We start from the raw sequence: 16,292 nt of genomic DNA on the forward strand, positions 1-16,292 counted from the left end.
TGCTACTTCGTGACTCACCTGATTCAGTAAGAGTGTGCGCTTCTCTCAAGCCCCCTCATCATGATGAATGGGGGTGTATGCATCTACATTAGGGTCTACAGTCCAAGCCTTCTAGGTGGCTTCAATTGTTTTTTTCAGGTGGTGCTCGGATATGTCACGCAGTTCCAGAAATGTTTTGCTCGTGACGAGAAAACATTTTATTTAGCAGGAAAGTTAATTTGAAACACTTTCCGAAAGGCAGAAACATTTTCTAGTGTCCAGTGAATAAAAATCTCTCTAATCTGTGTACACATTTATGTAATGTGGATTGCATAATATTTAGCTTCTGCTGCAGATATTTCCCGAAGAGGTGGAAATGTTTCCTACTCTACGTGTGGGAGTGACAAATGGTGCTTTTGCTTAAAACTATGTAGACGTTTTGGCTGTGAAGGCTTAGTAAATCATTCCCATTGGTTACAAGAGCCGGAATTGCCTGCGTGCTTGACTGCTTGTAAAATGCAAACAAGGATGTAAAATGCCTAAAATCTGAAAAATAGGATTAAAAATAAAACAATTGACATTCGCAGAAAAAGCATGATGCTGTCTTAATGCCAGAAAAAGGCTAAATTCAGACCATGTCTATGGTGGTTGTAACATTTTATGATCTATATGTCAGCATGCCCATAGACTTTAAAGGGGCCATTCTCTTTCATTAAAACCCGGGGCCAAGGCTGCTTATGCTGTAAAGTAACAAGCTGAGCAAAATGTACCTGTTGATGCCCTTGCACCGCATCTCCGCTGGTCTCCTCCAGGGTTTGTTAACAGGGGTACAGCTTGGACATCCTGTCAATGACCATAGCAGCAAATTACTAGGCTCACCTGTCATGTCGTCATGTCAAGGTCGATGGCATCAGACTGCTGTTCCAGTCAACACATATTGGCAGGGAGCACTAAGAGGGTAATTCAGTGAAGATTTATAGGTTAAAGGGAGTCTGTTAGCACGGAATAGATGGTCAAACAATTACAGGTGCTTGGTGCACCCTTGGTGTGGCACCTTCCCACCTACTTGTTTTACCACTATCTTCACCCCCTTTCCACCCTTCTTTGATTAACAGCTCTGGTTTTCTAAAGCCAGAGAAGGGCAGAGATAGATGGAAAACAAGCAGGTGGGAAGGAACATTTAAGTGGGCCACACCAAGGGTGCACGGAGAACCTGTACTTTGAACAATCATTCTGTGCGAACAGAGTCCTTTTAAAATTTATATATCTGGATCCTGCAGCTCAGTCTGAATTTTAAGGAATAGATGATAATTTTTAATACAAGTGTATTAGTTTTAATGAGCCTACCCGTACGGTCCAACTGATTGCAAATACAGAATGTGGTGAGTTTTGGCTCTAGAAAAAAGAATAGGTGGTAGATAGAAACAAGAAACACATGAGTATGGATCTGACTACACAAAGGATTTGTAGTCTGTAACCATGGTGACATATACTATAGGTCTGCAGAGCAACTGCACACTCAAACCATGAAAGATATGGGAATGAGAAGACATGGAATACCTTAAAATGTTAGATCACAATTGATAAGAGTCGTCAAAACTAGTGTAGGCGAAAGTGGAGAAGATTTCCGTAATCGCCAGTTACCAGCTTCTTTCATGTAGCAATGTGTTTTAAAAATAATTCAAAATCAGTTGATTTCTTTGAGCAGCTTCTATGCGTTTTCATAGCAATAGCTTTAATAGATCTTTCGCAAATAACTATTAGATTTGGTGTGGTACAATTTGCCTCTTATTTGCATGCTAGTCATCAGGATCAAGATGTAAAGGAAATTTGTCACCAGGTTTTTTATGTAATCTGAGAGCAGCATGAAGTAGGGGTTCAATTCCTGATTCCAACGATGTGTCACTTACTGGTATGCATGCTGTCATTTTTATAAAATTTGTTTAATCTGCTGCAGATATCAGTTCTCTGAATGTTGAGCTCTGTATAACCCCCGTCCAAACGACTGACTGACAACTTTCTGTGTACGGCGTGCATTGGTGGAAATCTGCTCATCAGTAGTGCGGTGGGATTACACAGAGCAGGAGGGCTACATGGCACGAGACAACTAGTCCTCCATGATAATCTCCTGCCGATAAAACACTGATTTCAGCCCAGTAAGCACTACATCACTGGAATCAGTCTAATTGCACCTACATCATGCTGCTCTCAGATTACATAACAAGAACCTGCTGCCAGATTCCCTTTAAAAGGGTTGTCTACTACTAGGATAACCACTTCTTAAGCTAAATATTCTGCTCCGATAAAATAATAAAGCCTATACTCAACTCCCGTGCCAGCACCTTTCCCGCAATGTCAGCACTCTCTCTCCTTGGGGTTGTGTTGGGGTGTTGTGACATCTGACACTGGCGCCCAATCAGCAGTGGTTTCATTGGCTCCGCCTTCGAACAAACTGAACATGAAAAGGAAGTCAAAGCTATAACTGATCCCAGACTTCCTCTTCATGTTCAGTTTGTCCAAAGGTGGAGACAGTGACACCAGCCCTGATTGGGCTCCCAGGTCCTGTGTGATCCCACTGCATCACAGCTCTGGAATCAGACGTTCTGACACCACTGGAACGGTGCTGGCATGGGAGGTGAGTATAGGTTTTGTTATTTTATTGGTGCCGAACAATTAGTTTAAGAAGAGGTTGTCATAGTAGTGGACAACCCCTTTAATTATGGAATCGCCAGCATGGATGAGTAGTTAGAAATCTAAATGCTAGTTACAATTTCATATTGTGAAATGTTTTTGTTTAGAAGTTAAATTGCTTTCAGTGAATACACTTGGAAACCAAAGGTGCTCCAAAATATTTGTATTTATTAACTTTGCTTACCACGGCCTGCCAACTCATGGATGTAGTTAGAACAATGGCAGCTGCTATACCTCCTGGGGGCTAAGGTAGGACCACTCGCACATTTTTCCTTTTAGTGATGTCTAAACTGATATAGTGGATTTAGGCTAGTTTCACACTAGCATTTATTCCACTTTTGAAGGTGCTCCCGTGTGCGCCGAACGCAGCATGTTGCATTTCGGCGCACTGGGCGCACCTTCAAAAGTGCGCAGCTCTCGCCAAAATCCTACTAACGCATGGCCAGCGCACGATCTGCGCACCCTATGCTAAAGATAGGGTGCGCAGATCGCAAGCGTCCATGTGCGATAGCAGGCGGCGATGACCGGATGGGGCGGGCAGGGAGTCGGCAGGGGGCGGGGCTTAGCGGCGCCGTGCGCTGCGTGGAATAAACGCTAGTGTGAAACTAGCCTTACCCTAGTAAATAAAATGTGCGGTGAAGTACTACTGTCCATTGTTCAGTTACATGTCAGCAAGATGGAAACGCATGCCTGACGTAGCTGTGGGGTCTTTAGATGTCATTCACTCCCCTGAACCCTTCTTTTTCCTTGTAACCAGTAATGAGTTCATACCCATGGTATACTGTGTGGGCATTGACTCATACCATGACCTTTATTTTCTTATGTTATTATTTAATTACCTTCTTTTTGTAACAATAAATCACTTACAAATCCATTTGAAAATAAAACTTCTTTAGTTCATTGTCCCTGCCCCACCATACTCATTGGTAGAGCTCCTTAACGTCATCCTTCAGAAGCTTGCTCAGTTCTTTATTTTTCTTGCTTTCTTCTGAAGTAGTCTAATAGTGATGACCACAACCGCGGGTCACAAATGTTTAACATATACTCCCCAAAGATTAAGTCATACAAACATCTGACAACACAGACATTGAGGGAAGGCGGGAGGGAGGGAAACAGTGGGGAATACCCTAGGCGACATGAAAACCCACAGTTCATTAGTGATTCTCAAAATCATTTCCAGCCTTTGTAACTTCTACCGAAGTTGAATATCTTCAGCATCACCTCCAAGGTGTTATCTGGTGACTGGAAAGTCATTTCTTTCCTGTATTGTTCAAGAAATAGCTCTTTACCCTTTTTTCTCCTCTGCAGAAGTCCTAGGTAAAAAACTGTCCCATCCTTATGGCAGTATAAATTCCATTTTCTAACTGTAAGATTTCCCCAATCATTTGCCAATTGTGTAGGTGCTTAAGTTGTAGCAGTGCTCCAGTTCAAGAAAGCGTCTCAGATATATAGCAGCATAATTCTCTGGGTGCTGGACCTTATAGTGACAGCTACTTTGCTGGAACAGAAGGAGTGATGGGCATTGACGTTACTCTTTGTTGGTTTCTTTTCTTATTTCCCATCCCTCTATTTCTGTTCTTGTTCTTGTTCCCTTTTCCTTTGTTGTTTCTGTTCTTTCCTTCTCCTGCAATGAATAAACGTTTTGTTTAGTGACCACATTTGAAGAATTGTTTTTTGGCGTAAAATTTCCGCTCTTGACATTTCTGGTATTGGAAATATTTAAAGATGTTCTCCACAAAACTACAGGTTCTCTACTTTGTTATATATTCACCTTTTTAGGGCATATTTCAAGGATGGTAGCAGCAGTGTAGGGCTTTTTTTAAACATTCATGTAATGAAGGATGTAGAACACGTATATCATATACACATGGTCATATATGAACAGACACTTACTAAAATATGGGACCTAATTGTTCCCATCAAACGGCAAAACCAAGAAACATACGTACAAGGCATTGCAATAATGTGATATTTACCTCCATACAAATGGTGGAAAATTGTTTTTATCATGCCTACTAAAATTAGCTTTTGACCCATGTTTGGCCAAGTTTGCTGCAGAACAAAGAAATTGGTTGGATTGCAAGAATCTGTGTAGTGTGGACCATCCCGTCAGCTGCTATTATGGATAGGTCCAGACTATGCAACATTATTTTCTGGTCCAACAAGCTCCACATCTAATTAAAGTTCACCTGAAAATTGCATTTTTAGGTACCATCATTTTTAAAGTATATCCATTCTTAAAGCTGCACACTCGGGGTGATCCTCGACTCTGCCCTTTCTTTCAAGCCACATATCCAAGCCCTTGCCTCCTCCTGCCGACTCCAACTCAAAAATATATAAAATATTTCCCTGATCCGTACATTCCTTGACCAAGAAACTGCAAAACGCTTGTGCACGCCCTCATCATCTCCCGCCTGGGCTATTGCAACCTCCTTCTCTCTGGCCTCCCCTCTTGTACTCCAGCACCACTCCATTCTATCCTAAATTCTGCTGCCCAACTAATCCACCTGTCTCCCCGTTATTCCCCAGCCTCTCCTCTCTGCCAAGCTCTTTACTGGCTTCCTATTGTCCAGAGGCTCCAGTTCAAAACCCTAACCATGACATACAAAGCCATCCACAACCTGTCTCCTCCATACATCTGTGACATGGTCTCCCAGTACTTACCTACATGCAACCTTCGATCCTCTCAAGATCTCCTTCTCTACTTCCCTCCTATCTCTTCTTCCCACAACTGCCTACAAGACTTTTCCCGTGCTTCCCCCATACTCTGGAACTCTCTACCCCAACACATCAGACTTTTGCCTACCACAGAAACCTACAAATGGAACCTGAAGACCCACCTCTTCTGAAAAGCCTACAACTTGCAGTGTTCCTCAGTCTACTGAACCACTGCACGACCAGCTCTACCCTCCCCTAGTGTGTCCTCACCCATCCCCTGTAGACTGTGAGCCCTCGTGGGCACGGTCCTCGCTCCTAATCTACTTGTGTGTATCTTGCATTGCTCATGTTTATTGTACTTGTCTATGTATGTCCCTTTTTCACATGTAAAGCACCATGGAATAAATGGCGCTATAAAAATTAATAATACTAATAATAATTTCCAATGTGGTTTCTTCTCCTGCAATGAATAAATGGAAAGCATGACACCGTTCCTGGCGGTTAGCAGACCTCTTTGACTTATTGTGGGGTCATTCACATTGTCTGTCATATTGGTGGAAAAAATTGCTCTGCGTGCATTTTTATAGCAGCCTCAAAACAATACTAAGGCTTCAAACTTTGTGTGTCCCTCTCTTCTAGCAGGCCTCCATACTACATCCTGTAACTATATGATCACACCACCTGGTAGTCTGGATGAACACTATTTGGGCATACGTAGTAACATTTACAGTGCTGGATGGACATTTTGGCTCCATTGCCAAAATTTTAGGCTCTGTTCAACAGATATTTGTTAAGGTTTTTACACACCCAGCAGAAGGCATTGAAAGATTGTAGGAAAAGTCATGTATTCTAAGGAGCCATTTAGACTGGCCAATAAATAGGAATTGAGAGTTCATAGGAATGCTCTTTCCTGATTATCAGCCTGACAAACAGGCCTGCAAACACTCGACAAATAAGCTAAATACTCATGTGTCCAGTGCAATAATTTTTAAACTGACTTAAAACTCATCGTTAGGAGCAGCATCACCCTATGTATACAGAAGATCTGATGCCGATAACTTGGAGAATCTAACGGCTTGTTTAGATCCCACTATGATCACAGAACGATTACACTGTTCAACAGCAAAATTGTAAATTGAACAAAAGCAGCTAATTAGTATAGATTTGATACTGCTAAAAATAAAAATGACTTGTGAAATTGAGTATTAGCTCTAATTTTTGTTTTCCAAGTGTCGATTGTGGAGAATTGTAATGCAGCAAACTAGAACTAATGAAAAACATTGTGAAGAGCAAGAAGAAAGTGAAGTTTTTCAAGTATTTGACATCAAAATTTCCTCGATTAAGTCATGCAAAGTTGAAAGACGGTATCGATGTTAGCCCACAGATTAAGGAGCCTTACAAGAACATTCAGTTCCATGACATAATTCAGGCTGTCGAGAAGGCAGCATGAAATAGTTTTAATCCCTTCACCACCTTGCAATTTTCCATTTTTTACAATTTTGGTTTTTCTTCCCCTTCTTCTCAAAGCCATAATTGTTTTATTTTTCTGTCAATATAGCCATATGATGACTTGTTTTTTTGTGTGATGATGAGTTGTACTTTTGAAAGACACCATTGATTTTACCATATCGTGTACTGGAAAATGGGAAAAAATCCAAGTGCAGTGAAATTGCAAAAAAAAGTGCAATTCCACAATTGTTTTTTGGATTTCTTATGTACCATGTTCACTAAATGCTATAACTGACCTGGCAATATGGTCTAAGAGGTCAGTATAACTATGCAAATACAGAACATGTATAGGTTTTGTTTTTTATTTGATTGGTGAAAAAAAAATTAAATTTGTAAGAAAAAAAATTAGCTTTTGCTGCCATTTCCTGAGACACATCACATCTCCATTTTTCAGTATCTGGGGCTGGGTACTGCTTATATTTCTTGCGCTCTGAGCTGATATTTTTATTGATACTATTTTGGGGTAGATACAATGTTTTGATTGTCTGTTTTTGCACTCTATTGCAATGTAAAAATGTAATCTTGGTGGGTTTTTTTTTTTTTTTTTAGTTACACGGTTACAGTCAGCCATGAGTAGATTTATTTCTTCCCCTGTCATACATTTCTCATCTCACTAAGGTATGGTTACCATAATTCTCCAAAAATGTAATAAAATGAGCCTCATCACATAATTCAAATGGCAGCTCATCCAATCGTATGCCATGATAAGCTGCAGTCTGAAGAAACACCACTTCCAAGACTGGAGATCTGCCTTTCAACTGACAGGAGCTGTATTGTCATCACACATACCAGAGCTGCCTGAGAAGTGCTATGATAGAAGAACTTTATCGTCTTCTCGCCTGACTGAGCACAGATGACTAAAGATAGAGAAAAAAATCCTTTGTGCTCAGTCAGTCATGAGTAGATTTATTTCTTCTCCTGTCACACACTTTTCATCTCTCTAAGGCAAATATGAGTACAATACCGCTCCTGTCAGTTGAGACACAGGTTTGCAAACAATGTTTCTTCAGACTTCAGTCCTTCCTGACACATGACTAGGATAGGCTGTTGTTTAAATTATGTGACTGGTGCCATTTTATTGCATTATTGGACAGTCTCTTTAAATGACTGCTAATCAGATTGCATGTAGCCAAATGACGGACATTTAACTTGGAAACTGAGCATTAGTCATGTAAAATCTATATAAATGAACCCCTATTCGATATTTTAATTGTGAATGTTAACCACAAGAGGGGAGGCATAATTTTTACTACCGCTGAATGTCCCACAAAACTAAAAGCAAATTTATGCAGATTAATGAGTCTATCTTAAGCATTTTCTGTAGGCACTAATTTGATTGTACTCAGATTTTATTAAAGATTCCTATTGTAATGTTTCTTTGTTTCCAGTTGTGACCCAGATTATGATTCTGGCTCACTTTACGTACACCATGGGACATGAACACTTTAAGTTATAGTAACCTAAAGTGTAAACACTGCCATAGCCCTTGCATGGATATTAATGCTTCTTATTACACAAAGCCTTCTGCGGGGTAAATTATATCCCAACTATACCACATTGTTACGGGAAATGTATTCCTCCAGTTCCATAAATGGCAATTGTTCAGGGGCCCCATAAGGGTCTAGTTGCACAACAATTCCTATTATTTATGTCCCGTGTAAGATGATGCAGTTAAAGAAGACCTTTTTATACTTTCCATAAAACAGAACAACCAGATTCTAGCGTCTTTAACACTTTAGTTGCTGGCAGAATTCCCTCATGGTGCAGACTGATGATAAATTCCTACAGTAATACTTATTTCACAATTCATCACCTGCTTTTAAATCAGGAAATTATTGTTAGTTCTTTTCATAAAGCGCTATACATAGCTGAAAGATCATTTATAGCCACATTTGCACAGTGAAAAGCTCTAAACTAAAATGCAAAATGAATGAATAAAAAACACCAAAGCAGTATACATGTCCCTAGCTTTTGCATCTGCATAACTAGGCAGATGTGCAACTCGGGGGTCTCGTAAAGCTGGATGTTACTCTGCTGCAGTAAGAATACATCCTCAAGCCCTGTTAACAATAAACAAAATGTAAATTGAATATAAAAAAAAAAAAAAAAAAAAAAGAAATGTAACTCAAATCAATATTTTATGTCACCATTTGCATTTAAAACATTATCAGCTATTCTGGGTACAAATTTGAAGATTCTGTAGGATGTTGGTTAGCTGCATGAGTAACCAATTATAGAAAACGTGTCACACTGATCATCATTTTATGTGGGTTGAAACACAGTCATGAAAGGACACAAAAACAGTTGTGTGGGAGGCTTAAAGCTGTGGGAGGAATAGCCAATGTGCTGCAAAGATGAGGCTGTGTAAGACTGTTTCATTTCACAGGTCATACACCATGGCAAGACTGAGCACAGCAAAAAGACTCAAGGTAGTTATACTGCATCAGCAAGGTCTCTCCCAGGCAAAGATTTCAGAGCAGACTATGGATTCAGGACGTGCTGTTCATACTCTTTTGAAGAAGCACCACGAAATGGACAACATTGAGAACTGTAAGCACTGTAATAGGCCAAGTAAACTTAGCACAATAGTTGAAAGACATATCATACACTTACTTCCCTTCAAAATCATAAGATGCCCAGCAGTGCCATCAGCTGAGAACTGGCAGCAACTAGTGGACCCTGCCACACCCATCTACTGTTCTGAGAAGCCTGGACACAAGCGATCTTCATGGAAGAACTGTGGCCAAAAAGCGACACTGTCAATATTGAAACAAAGCGAAAACGACTAAACTATGCAGAAAAACATAGGAACTGGTGTGCAGAAAAATGTCAGCCGGTGCTCTGGACTGATGAGTCAAAATTTTAAATATTTGATAGTAATAGAAGGTTGTTTGTTCGCCAATGGGCCGGAGAGCAGTAATCAGTATCAGTAGGTAACAGTGAGGTATAGTGGTGGTTTCTTACAAGTTTGAAGCTGCATTATAGCAATGGCATTGGGGATTTGGTCAAGAATAACAGTGCTCTGAAGGTTGAGAAATAAAGGCAGACAATTATCCACTATGCCTGATTGGCTCTAAAATTATTCTGCAGCAGGACAGCAACTACAAACATCCAGACGTCATTCAGAACTATATTCAGTGTTAAGAAGAAAAAGGAGTCCAGTAAGTGATGATATGGCGTGGCGCTCACAGAGTCCCGATCTCAACATTATCAAGGCTGGAATAATATAAAGAGACAGAAGGATTTGAGTAGCCCTATTTCAACAGAAGATTTGTGGTTAGTTCTCCAAGATGTTTGGAATAACCTCTCTTCTGCATTCCTTCAAAAACTGTGTGATAAAGACTGGTCACACCAATTATTGATTTGATTTAGATTTCATTTTTGTTCATTCACTTTGCATTTTGTTAATTGATAAAAATAGATTGTTAACACTTCTATTTTTGAAAGAATTCTTATTTTGTAGAGTTTTTCCCACACATGCCTAAAATCTTTTGCACTGTATTGTACCTTTCATTTATCTGTAAAAACTTAATATACTGTATACAGTATATCGGCATGCTAGGCAGCAGTACTAGTGGTATTATTGTTAATTTATCAGAATATGAATAATATGTTAGTACAGAGAAACATTTGAAGTCCAGCTTATCCATGTAAAATTCAACATTTTGTGTAGCATCCTTGTTAAAAAATATTCATACAACCAGATACTGTTGCTATGTTTTTATAACTCATGGGTTCTTTTCAAACTGGCAATAAAAATATTGAAGAAAAATATGACAAGAGCAATAGGAATACATTTATCTGGTGGTAACCCATCACATTCAGAGTGTTATAACACCAATGCTTGGATGTATGCAACATGAAAGCACACAGTATAGTAATGTTGTCTGACATATTTACTCATTTCTCATGTCTGTGTCCTACAGCTATTAAAGGGGCTGTCTGGGCTTAAGCTACAAGTCTGCCATCACTCGATGTGACTGCAGACTTGTGAATCCTCACATTGCGCGCATTGCACACTGTGAGGATTCTTTGGCCCAGGTGCTGGGAACAGTGGTCATGTGATCTGTAGTACGTGATTTGCATACTAGACTGTTTCTGGCCTCGCTCAATACCCTTGCATTGAGTGAGGCCACGGCCATCTAGTCAGTAAAAGGCCATATTGCATACTTGTGGCCACATGACTGGCCGCTCCTAGCGCAGGCACCAGAGAATCCTCACAGTGTGCAAGGCACGGGATGTGAGGCTACACAAGTCTGCAGTCACATAGAGCGACTGAAGACTTGTAACTTAAGTCTGGACCACCACATTAAAGGGAATTTGTTACCAGGGTTAGGCTTTCCAATCTGTGACAGCTTAAAACCTGGACAGAGACAATGATTCTAGCAATGTATCACTTTACTGTGCTTCTTACTGTAGTTTTTGATAGTATAAATGTCCTGGCCTCTCAGTGCTGAGCTGTGTATAACTTTCTGTCTACACTGTACATAGGCCGAAAGCTATCAATCATTGGTGGGGAGCCGGAATAGCTGAAGCTCATGATTTTGGAGGTCTACATGTAGCAGGAGCTGATCTTTGAAAGAACTGCAGTAAATAAAATATTGTTCTAACCAAACTAAAGCAAGAACCCAGGAACATACTACTACAATTTGTATCGGGATATTCGCTCCTTTCAGATGCGGCAGCATAAACCTGCTGATATAATACCTTTAATACATAAGTCTATCATTTTCTCCCATATAGAAATACAATAGTTTCCAGTATTAAAGTTTATCCATCCACTGCTATTACTGTTCATCTGGGGCGATGCTGAGATGTGTTTCCCACTTCTACACAGAACATAGCGTAGAGAATAATGAAATAAATCTAGTCAGGCAACGAAGGTCAGATTTTGCAGAAACTCCTAAGTGTCAGATTTTATGAATCATTTTTGTTAGGACAATCCCTGCATTCCGTATACCATTCTGTGATATACACATAGAATAATGCATTATCCTAATAAGAACACTTCAGACACATTACACAAGCAAACATTAGCCAGAAACCATTTGTAATCATTCAACTTAAGCTTGCTTCATACAAACCCTTTCGAGAAACCACAATACATCTCGTATAAAACAGAAACAACTTCTTGTGAAACCTAGAATACATAATGATAGTTTGGGATTTTGCCAAACTACAGCTGAAAAAGTGCGTCAAGGTTATGGTATGAGGAACTAATAAATAAATGACCTGACTATCCTAGCAATGCTACTAATGTATGTTGCTATATACTTTGTTGTGTGCCTAAAGTCAATTACAGCCTAAAATTATGGTGCTAATAGGCTCCAAAGCTGTGGACGGATTATTGGTTACATATAGGCTCCTTTATGGACATGGTAACAGTAGTGCCTACCAGGCAGTCCAAGAAACCACCATAGCTGGTAGCACTACTTCATATCCTAATGACCCTCTAGGACCCTCATCTTTGGGCATAATGAAGTTCCTCTGACCCATGCTTGACACATCGAGGTAGTCCACAGTGCCCACATTTAGTAAGAGGGCAGATAGAGAGGTGGTTGAGCATGTGAGAAACTACCTTCAATGAAGATGATGAAAACTGCAACAAGATGTTCTGTTTTTTCTATTGTATGAAATACTTATTTCATGCAATAAAATGAAAATTAATTATGTAGAAATCAGACAATGTGATTTTCTGGATTTTATTTAAGATTCTGTCTCTCACAGTTGAATTGTACCTGCGATAAAAAATACACACCTCTCCATTCTCTGTAGGTGGGAAAACTTGCAGTGTATCACATACTCATTTCCCCCAATGTATATGCTGCCTCTCTGCTCAAAACAAGATAGGAGTGTAGCGAAAACTTAAATGTAAAGCAATGATGTAAATAAAAGATTTTTATCATTTTTAACATTGTTCCACATTTGTCACTTTTCTTTTCTAAGGAGCCTTTATAGCGTCACATGTCATAAATATGTCATTTTTTTTACAAGGCGTAAATGCCACTGTTCACCGGAATCTGGCTGGTATTGGAGAGGTGCCGGAACAAAAGGAAAAACAATTCCACTATTACACCAGATCAAAAATGCTAGTGACAGGTCCCTGCCATGTTCTGTAATCTAAGTCACAACTACCAGGGGACTGACATGGCAGCTGCTGTGCTCTCCACCATTAAAAGGTATGAGGAGCCATTGCGGTAATGCTCTTTCTTTGGACCCAGGGATCTGTCAGATTGCATGTAGGGTATAAAGAAGGAATGTTTCCTCTCTAGGCGGTGCCGCACTGGTTCAGTCACCGCTCTGAGTATACAGAGCGGCCGCTGTAACCACACCTCTGGCCCTGAATGACACTCCCTCTGCATTAGGGCCGACTATCAGTCTGGGCCGGGGCAGCGGTTATAGCCGCCGCTCTGTATACACAGAGCAGAGAATGAAACCCTCGCCGATGCCGCCCCGTGGCCGAAGCCGAATGCTGCCAGGGTGAGTGAAATTCATTTTCTCCCCACAGGGTTCAGGTAAGTGCGGGGCCAGGCAGGTTAGTAACACTATTAACCTGCAGATTAACACCACTTCTGCAGTTTAATAGCATTTTTCTGGCGACAAGTTCCCTTTAATGGGGGAATATCTTTTTTCCATCCATTTCACCCCAATTCCATTTTCCTGTTTCATATTAGGAATAGGAACATATAAACAGCATCCATACAGAGGACTAATCCGTCACATGACAGAAACCTCCGGTGCCAGACATCATTTTACCGGAAAAAAGCGCAGCATGCAGCTCTATTTGCGTTGCTAAAAATTACAGAAACTGATCTGAATCCTCCTAACGAGTGCTGCAATGCTGGACCTAGCCTAACAAGGTATTTTATGCAATTATAAATGTCATAAGTACAGTCAGTGGTATTACATATAATGGTAAAGATGACACATGCAATATATAGTATCTTATATTAAGGTATTTATACTGTAAATACTTAGGCAGACACTAAATTTACTATTGATATATAGGGACAGTAAGAATTCACCTTTACGACTGTGGAAAACTGAGCAACTGTATTGGCCACCATTAGTGGTTGACTATCAAGGATCTGGGTTCATAACTCCAATAAGAATGGTGAGTTACAAAGAAATAAGTAAGGGCGAAGGAGTCTTTCTCCATGTGGAGACTACCAAATTGGCATAAGCAAATAGCCTCTTCAGATAGGAAGAGAACTAGACCTATTGGATATAACAATTCTATGAGTCAATTATTGACCCTTTATTGAGGCTCGCTACATGACTTAGAATAAGAAGCCCAACCAGAAACTCAATTTGATAGACTATGTGCATATTTAAAATCCAAGAGAAACATTACGTGGCCTTACGCTGTCTGTACGCTCTCTCTCCACAAGGACAAACATTACCCCTTAAACTTCCTGTCAGAGTCCCTCTGCTTTGCACTGATGAGGGGCAAACAACCCAAAACAGGTTTCTGCAAATGAAATTTCTGTTTTGGCTTCTTATCTTAAGTCACATGGCAAGGCTTGATAAAGGGTGGATGATGACTTTTAGGACTGAAACATCCAATAGGCAGCACTAGAGGTCCAGTTCTCTACATCTCTGAAGACACTATTTGTGTAATAAGAAGTTAATACAAAGAAGTAAAAGTAAATGATGGAGGTCCACCACTAAAATTTAATGATATTAAGTAAATCTAGTGTTCACATCTGACCTGCTCATCAATACCTACATGATTACATGGGCTTAGGAATCAATGTCTGTGTTCGGACTGATTTTTGGGATACAGCTGTGCGAGATTCTTTGCAGTCCGTGGGTGTTGAGAAGGAGCAGGCATATTGTAGATGGATTTGTTTCTGCAGTTTTTCTCCCTGTGTTGATGTTTTGCAGCTCTAAAGCTTGAGGTTTTGTTTTGGAGATAACATCCGGGGGTCCAGCCAAGTTTATACAGGAAGAATGTAAGCTGGCCCCTTTTAATTAATGCCCTTTTAACAAATGATACGTTATCAGACTAAACCAGAGACTAGGAGTTCACTCCAGAGAAATTCCTGGATCAGTAAGGTATCGTAAACAGAAGTCCACTTCTGTAATCTCAGCCATTTAGACGCCTGTGGCACTATGCAAATTCACTTGAACCTACTGCTAAGAGGGCAGTGAGCTGTACAGACCACCCTTTTCTCATCACCAACAGTCTTTGCAGTTTACTGGGAGTCTATTATGTACTTGCGGTGAAGCATTCATTATCGTCATGTCCGATTTCGTTTTGGTACACCAGACCTGGCAGCCAGTCAGAACACATTATTTCTTTGCCGATTTGGCGGTCTTTAGAATTCATGAGTTTCTGTGATTATCTGGTTTCCTACATAATCCTAAAACATTAGTTACTAAGTACCAGAAGGCTTCATTTTATTTATGTTGGGTTACACCATTATGTTTTCACAGGAAACACAAAAAAAAAGAGAAAAACATCTGCAACAGCTAAAAGTTCCCATCTAAACATAAACTATCTGTTTGAGGACTAGATACGTGAATAAATCTATTTTCCTTATCTTTACATCAACAAAAGAGGACCCTTAAAATTAGGGTAAGCAGACTACTTTCACTTGTGTATATATAAAAACACATAAACTTCCTTGCTTTATTTATTTAGTATTTTTTTAATGGGGGAATCGCATGTCAGTTCCCGAAAAAATGTTTGCTTTCTAATAACTATAAACACCAGGAGTTAACTGGTTCTTTTAAAAGATGCAAATGCAATAAATTATGATCAGAAGAAGAGAGAAACCATTTGTGGTTATATCGATATTTTCCATTTTGCTTAAATTACCGTGCTTTCCTGCATGAAAAAAATGTTGGCAAGGGTATCAGTGGGGTTTTAAAAAAAATTAAAGGAGTAATACTCACTTTACCCATCCTTTGTCGCTCTCTTTCCGACACTTAACAGCTCTATGCTGGTCTTTACTTACTAATCTCATCACAACAACCTGGAAATGCTAGCCAAAAACTGGCAGAGCCGGCTTCAAGATATGATTGATTAAGCGAGCATTTCGTAGCACTGGGAGTGGTAAGGAATCTGTGAGGGGAGTATCCTATTCTTTATTTTTTTTAATTGTATTTGTATTTCTTCCCTGGGGAAGCTCTTTAAGGGAATCTGTCACTAGGATCAACCCTCCTAAGCTGTCTATATCGGCATGCAGGTCATAGGAAGCTGAATAAAATGATACCTTGACATCTGTGATCCTATGTCTTATTTCCAAGAAATCAACATATTTTTCTTCATGTGTAGATAAGCTGTTAAGATCTATGGGCTTGACACTGATCTCCCTGAGAATCTGCCTACAAAGCTTATTTTAAATGAAAGGCGGCATTTCCAGTGTGAGACATGTAATGACTGACAGGCTGCTCTCGTAATCTACATGTCTCACACTGGTAATGCCAGTGTCTGCTCTGTAGGCAGA

General features: G+C 39.9%; 1 protein-coding gene across 2 annotated transcripts in view; it reads right to left on the reverse strand.

Moving 5' to 3' along the window:
- Positions 1 to 3,449: 3,449 nt before the first annotated feature.
- Positions 3,450 to 16,292, reverse strand: part of RSPO1 (R-spondin 1) — a 232,533-nt gene continuing 219,690 nt past the window's right edge. For both annotated transcript variants that reach the window (XM_073562421.1, XM_073562420.1), the window contains exon 6: positions 3,450 to 4,294. In XM_073562421.1, coding sequence (XP_073418522.1) covers positions 4,161 to 4,294 — 134 coding nt within the window. In that variant the 3' untranslated portion in view covers positions 3,450 to 4,160. The remainder of the gene's footprint in view (positions 4,295 to 16,292) is intronic.

Source organism: Dendrobates tinctorius, unplaced genomic scaffold (genome assembly GCF_039654945.1).
Source record: "Dendrobates tinctorius isolate UK_male_01 unplaced genomic scaffold, ASM3965494v1 ptg000015l, whole genome shotgun sequence".
In the NCBI taxonomy this organism is placed as follows: Eukaryota; Metazoa; Chordata; class Amphibia; order Anura; family Dendrobatidae; genus Dendrobates; species Dendrobates tinctorius.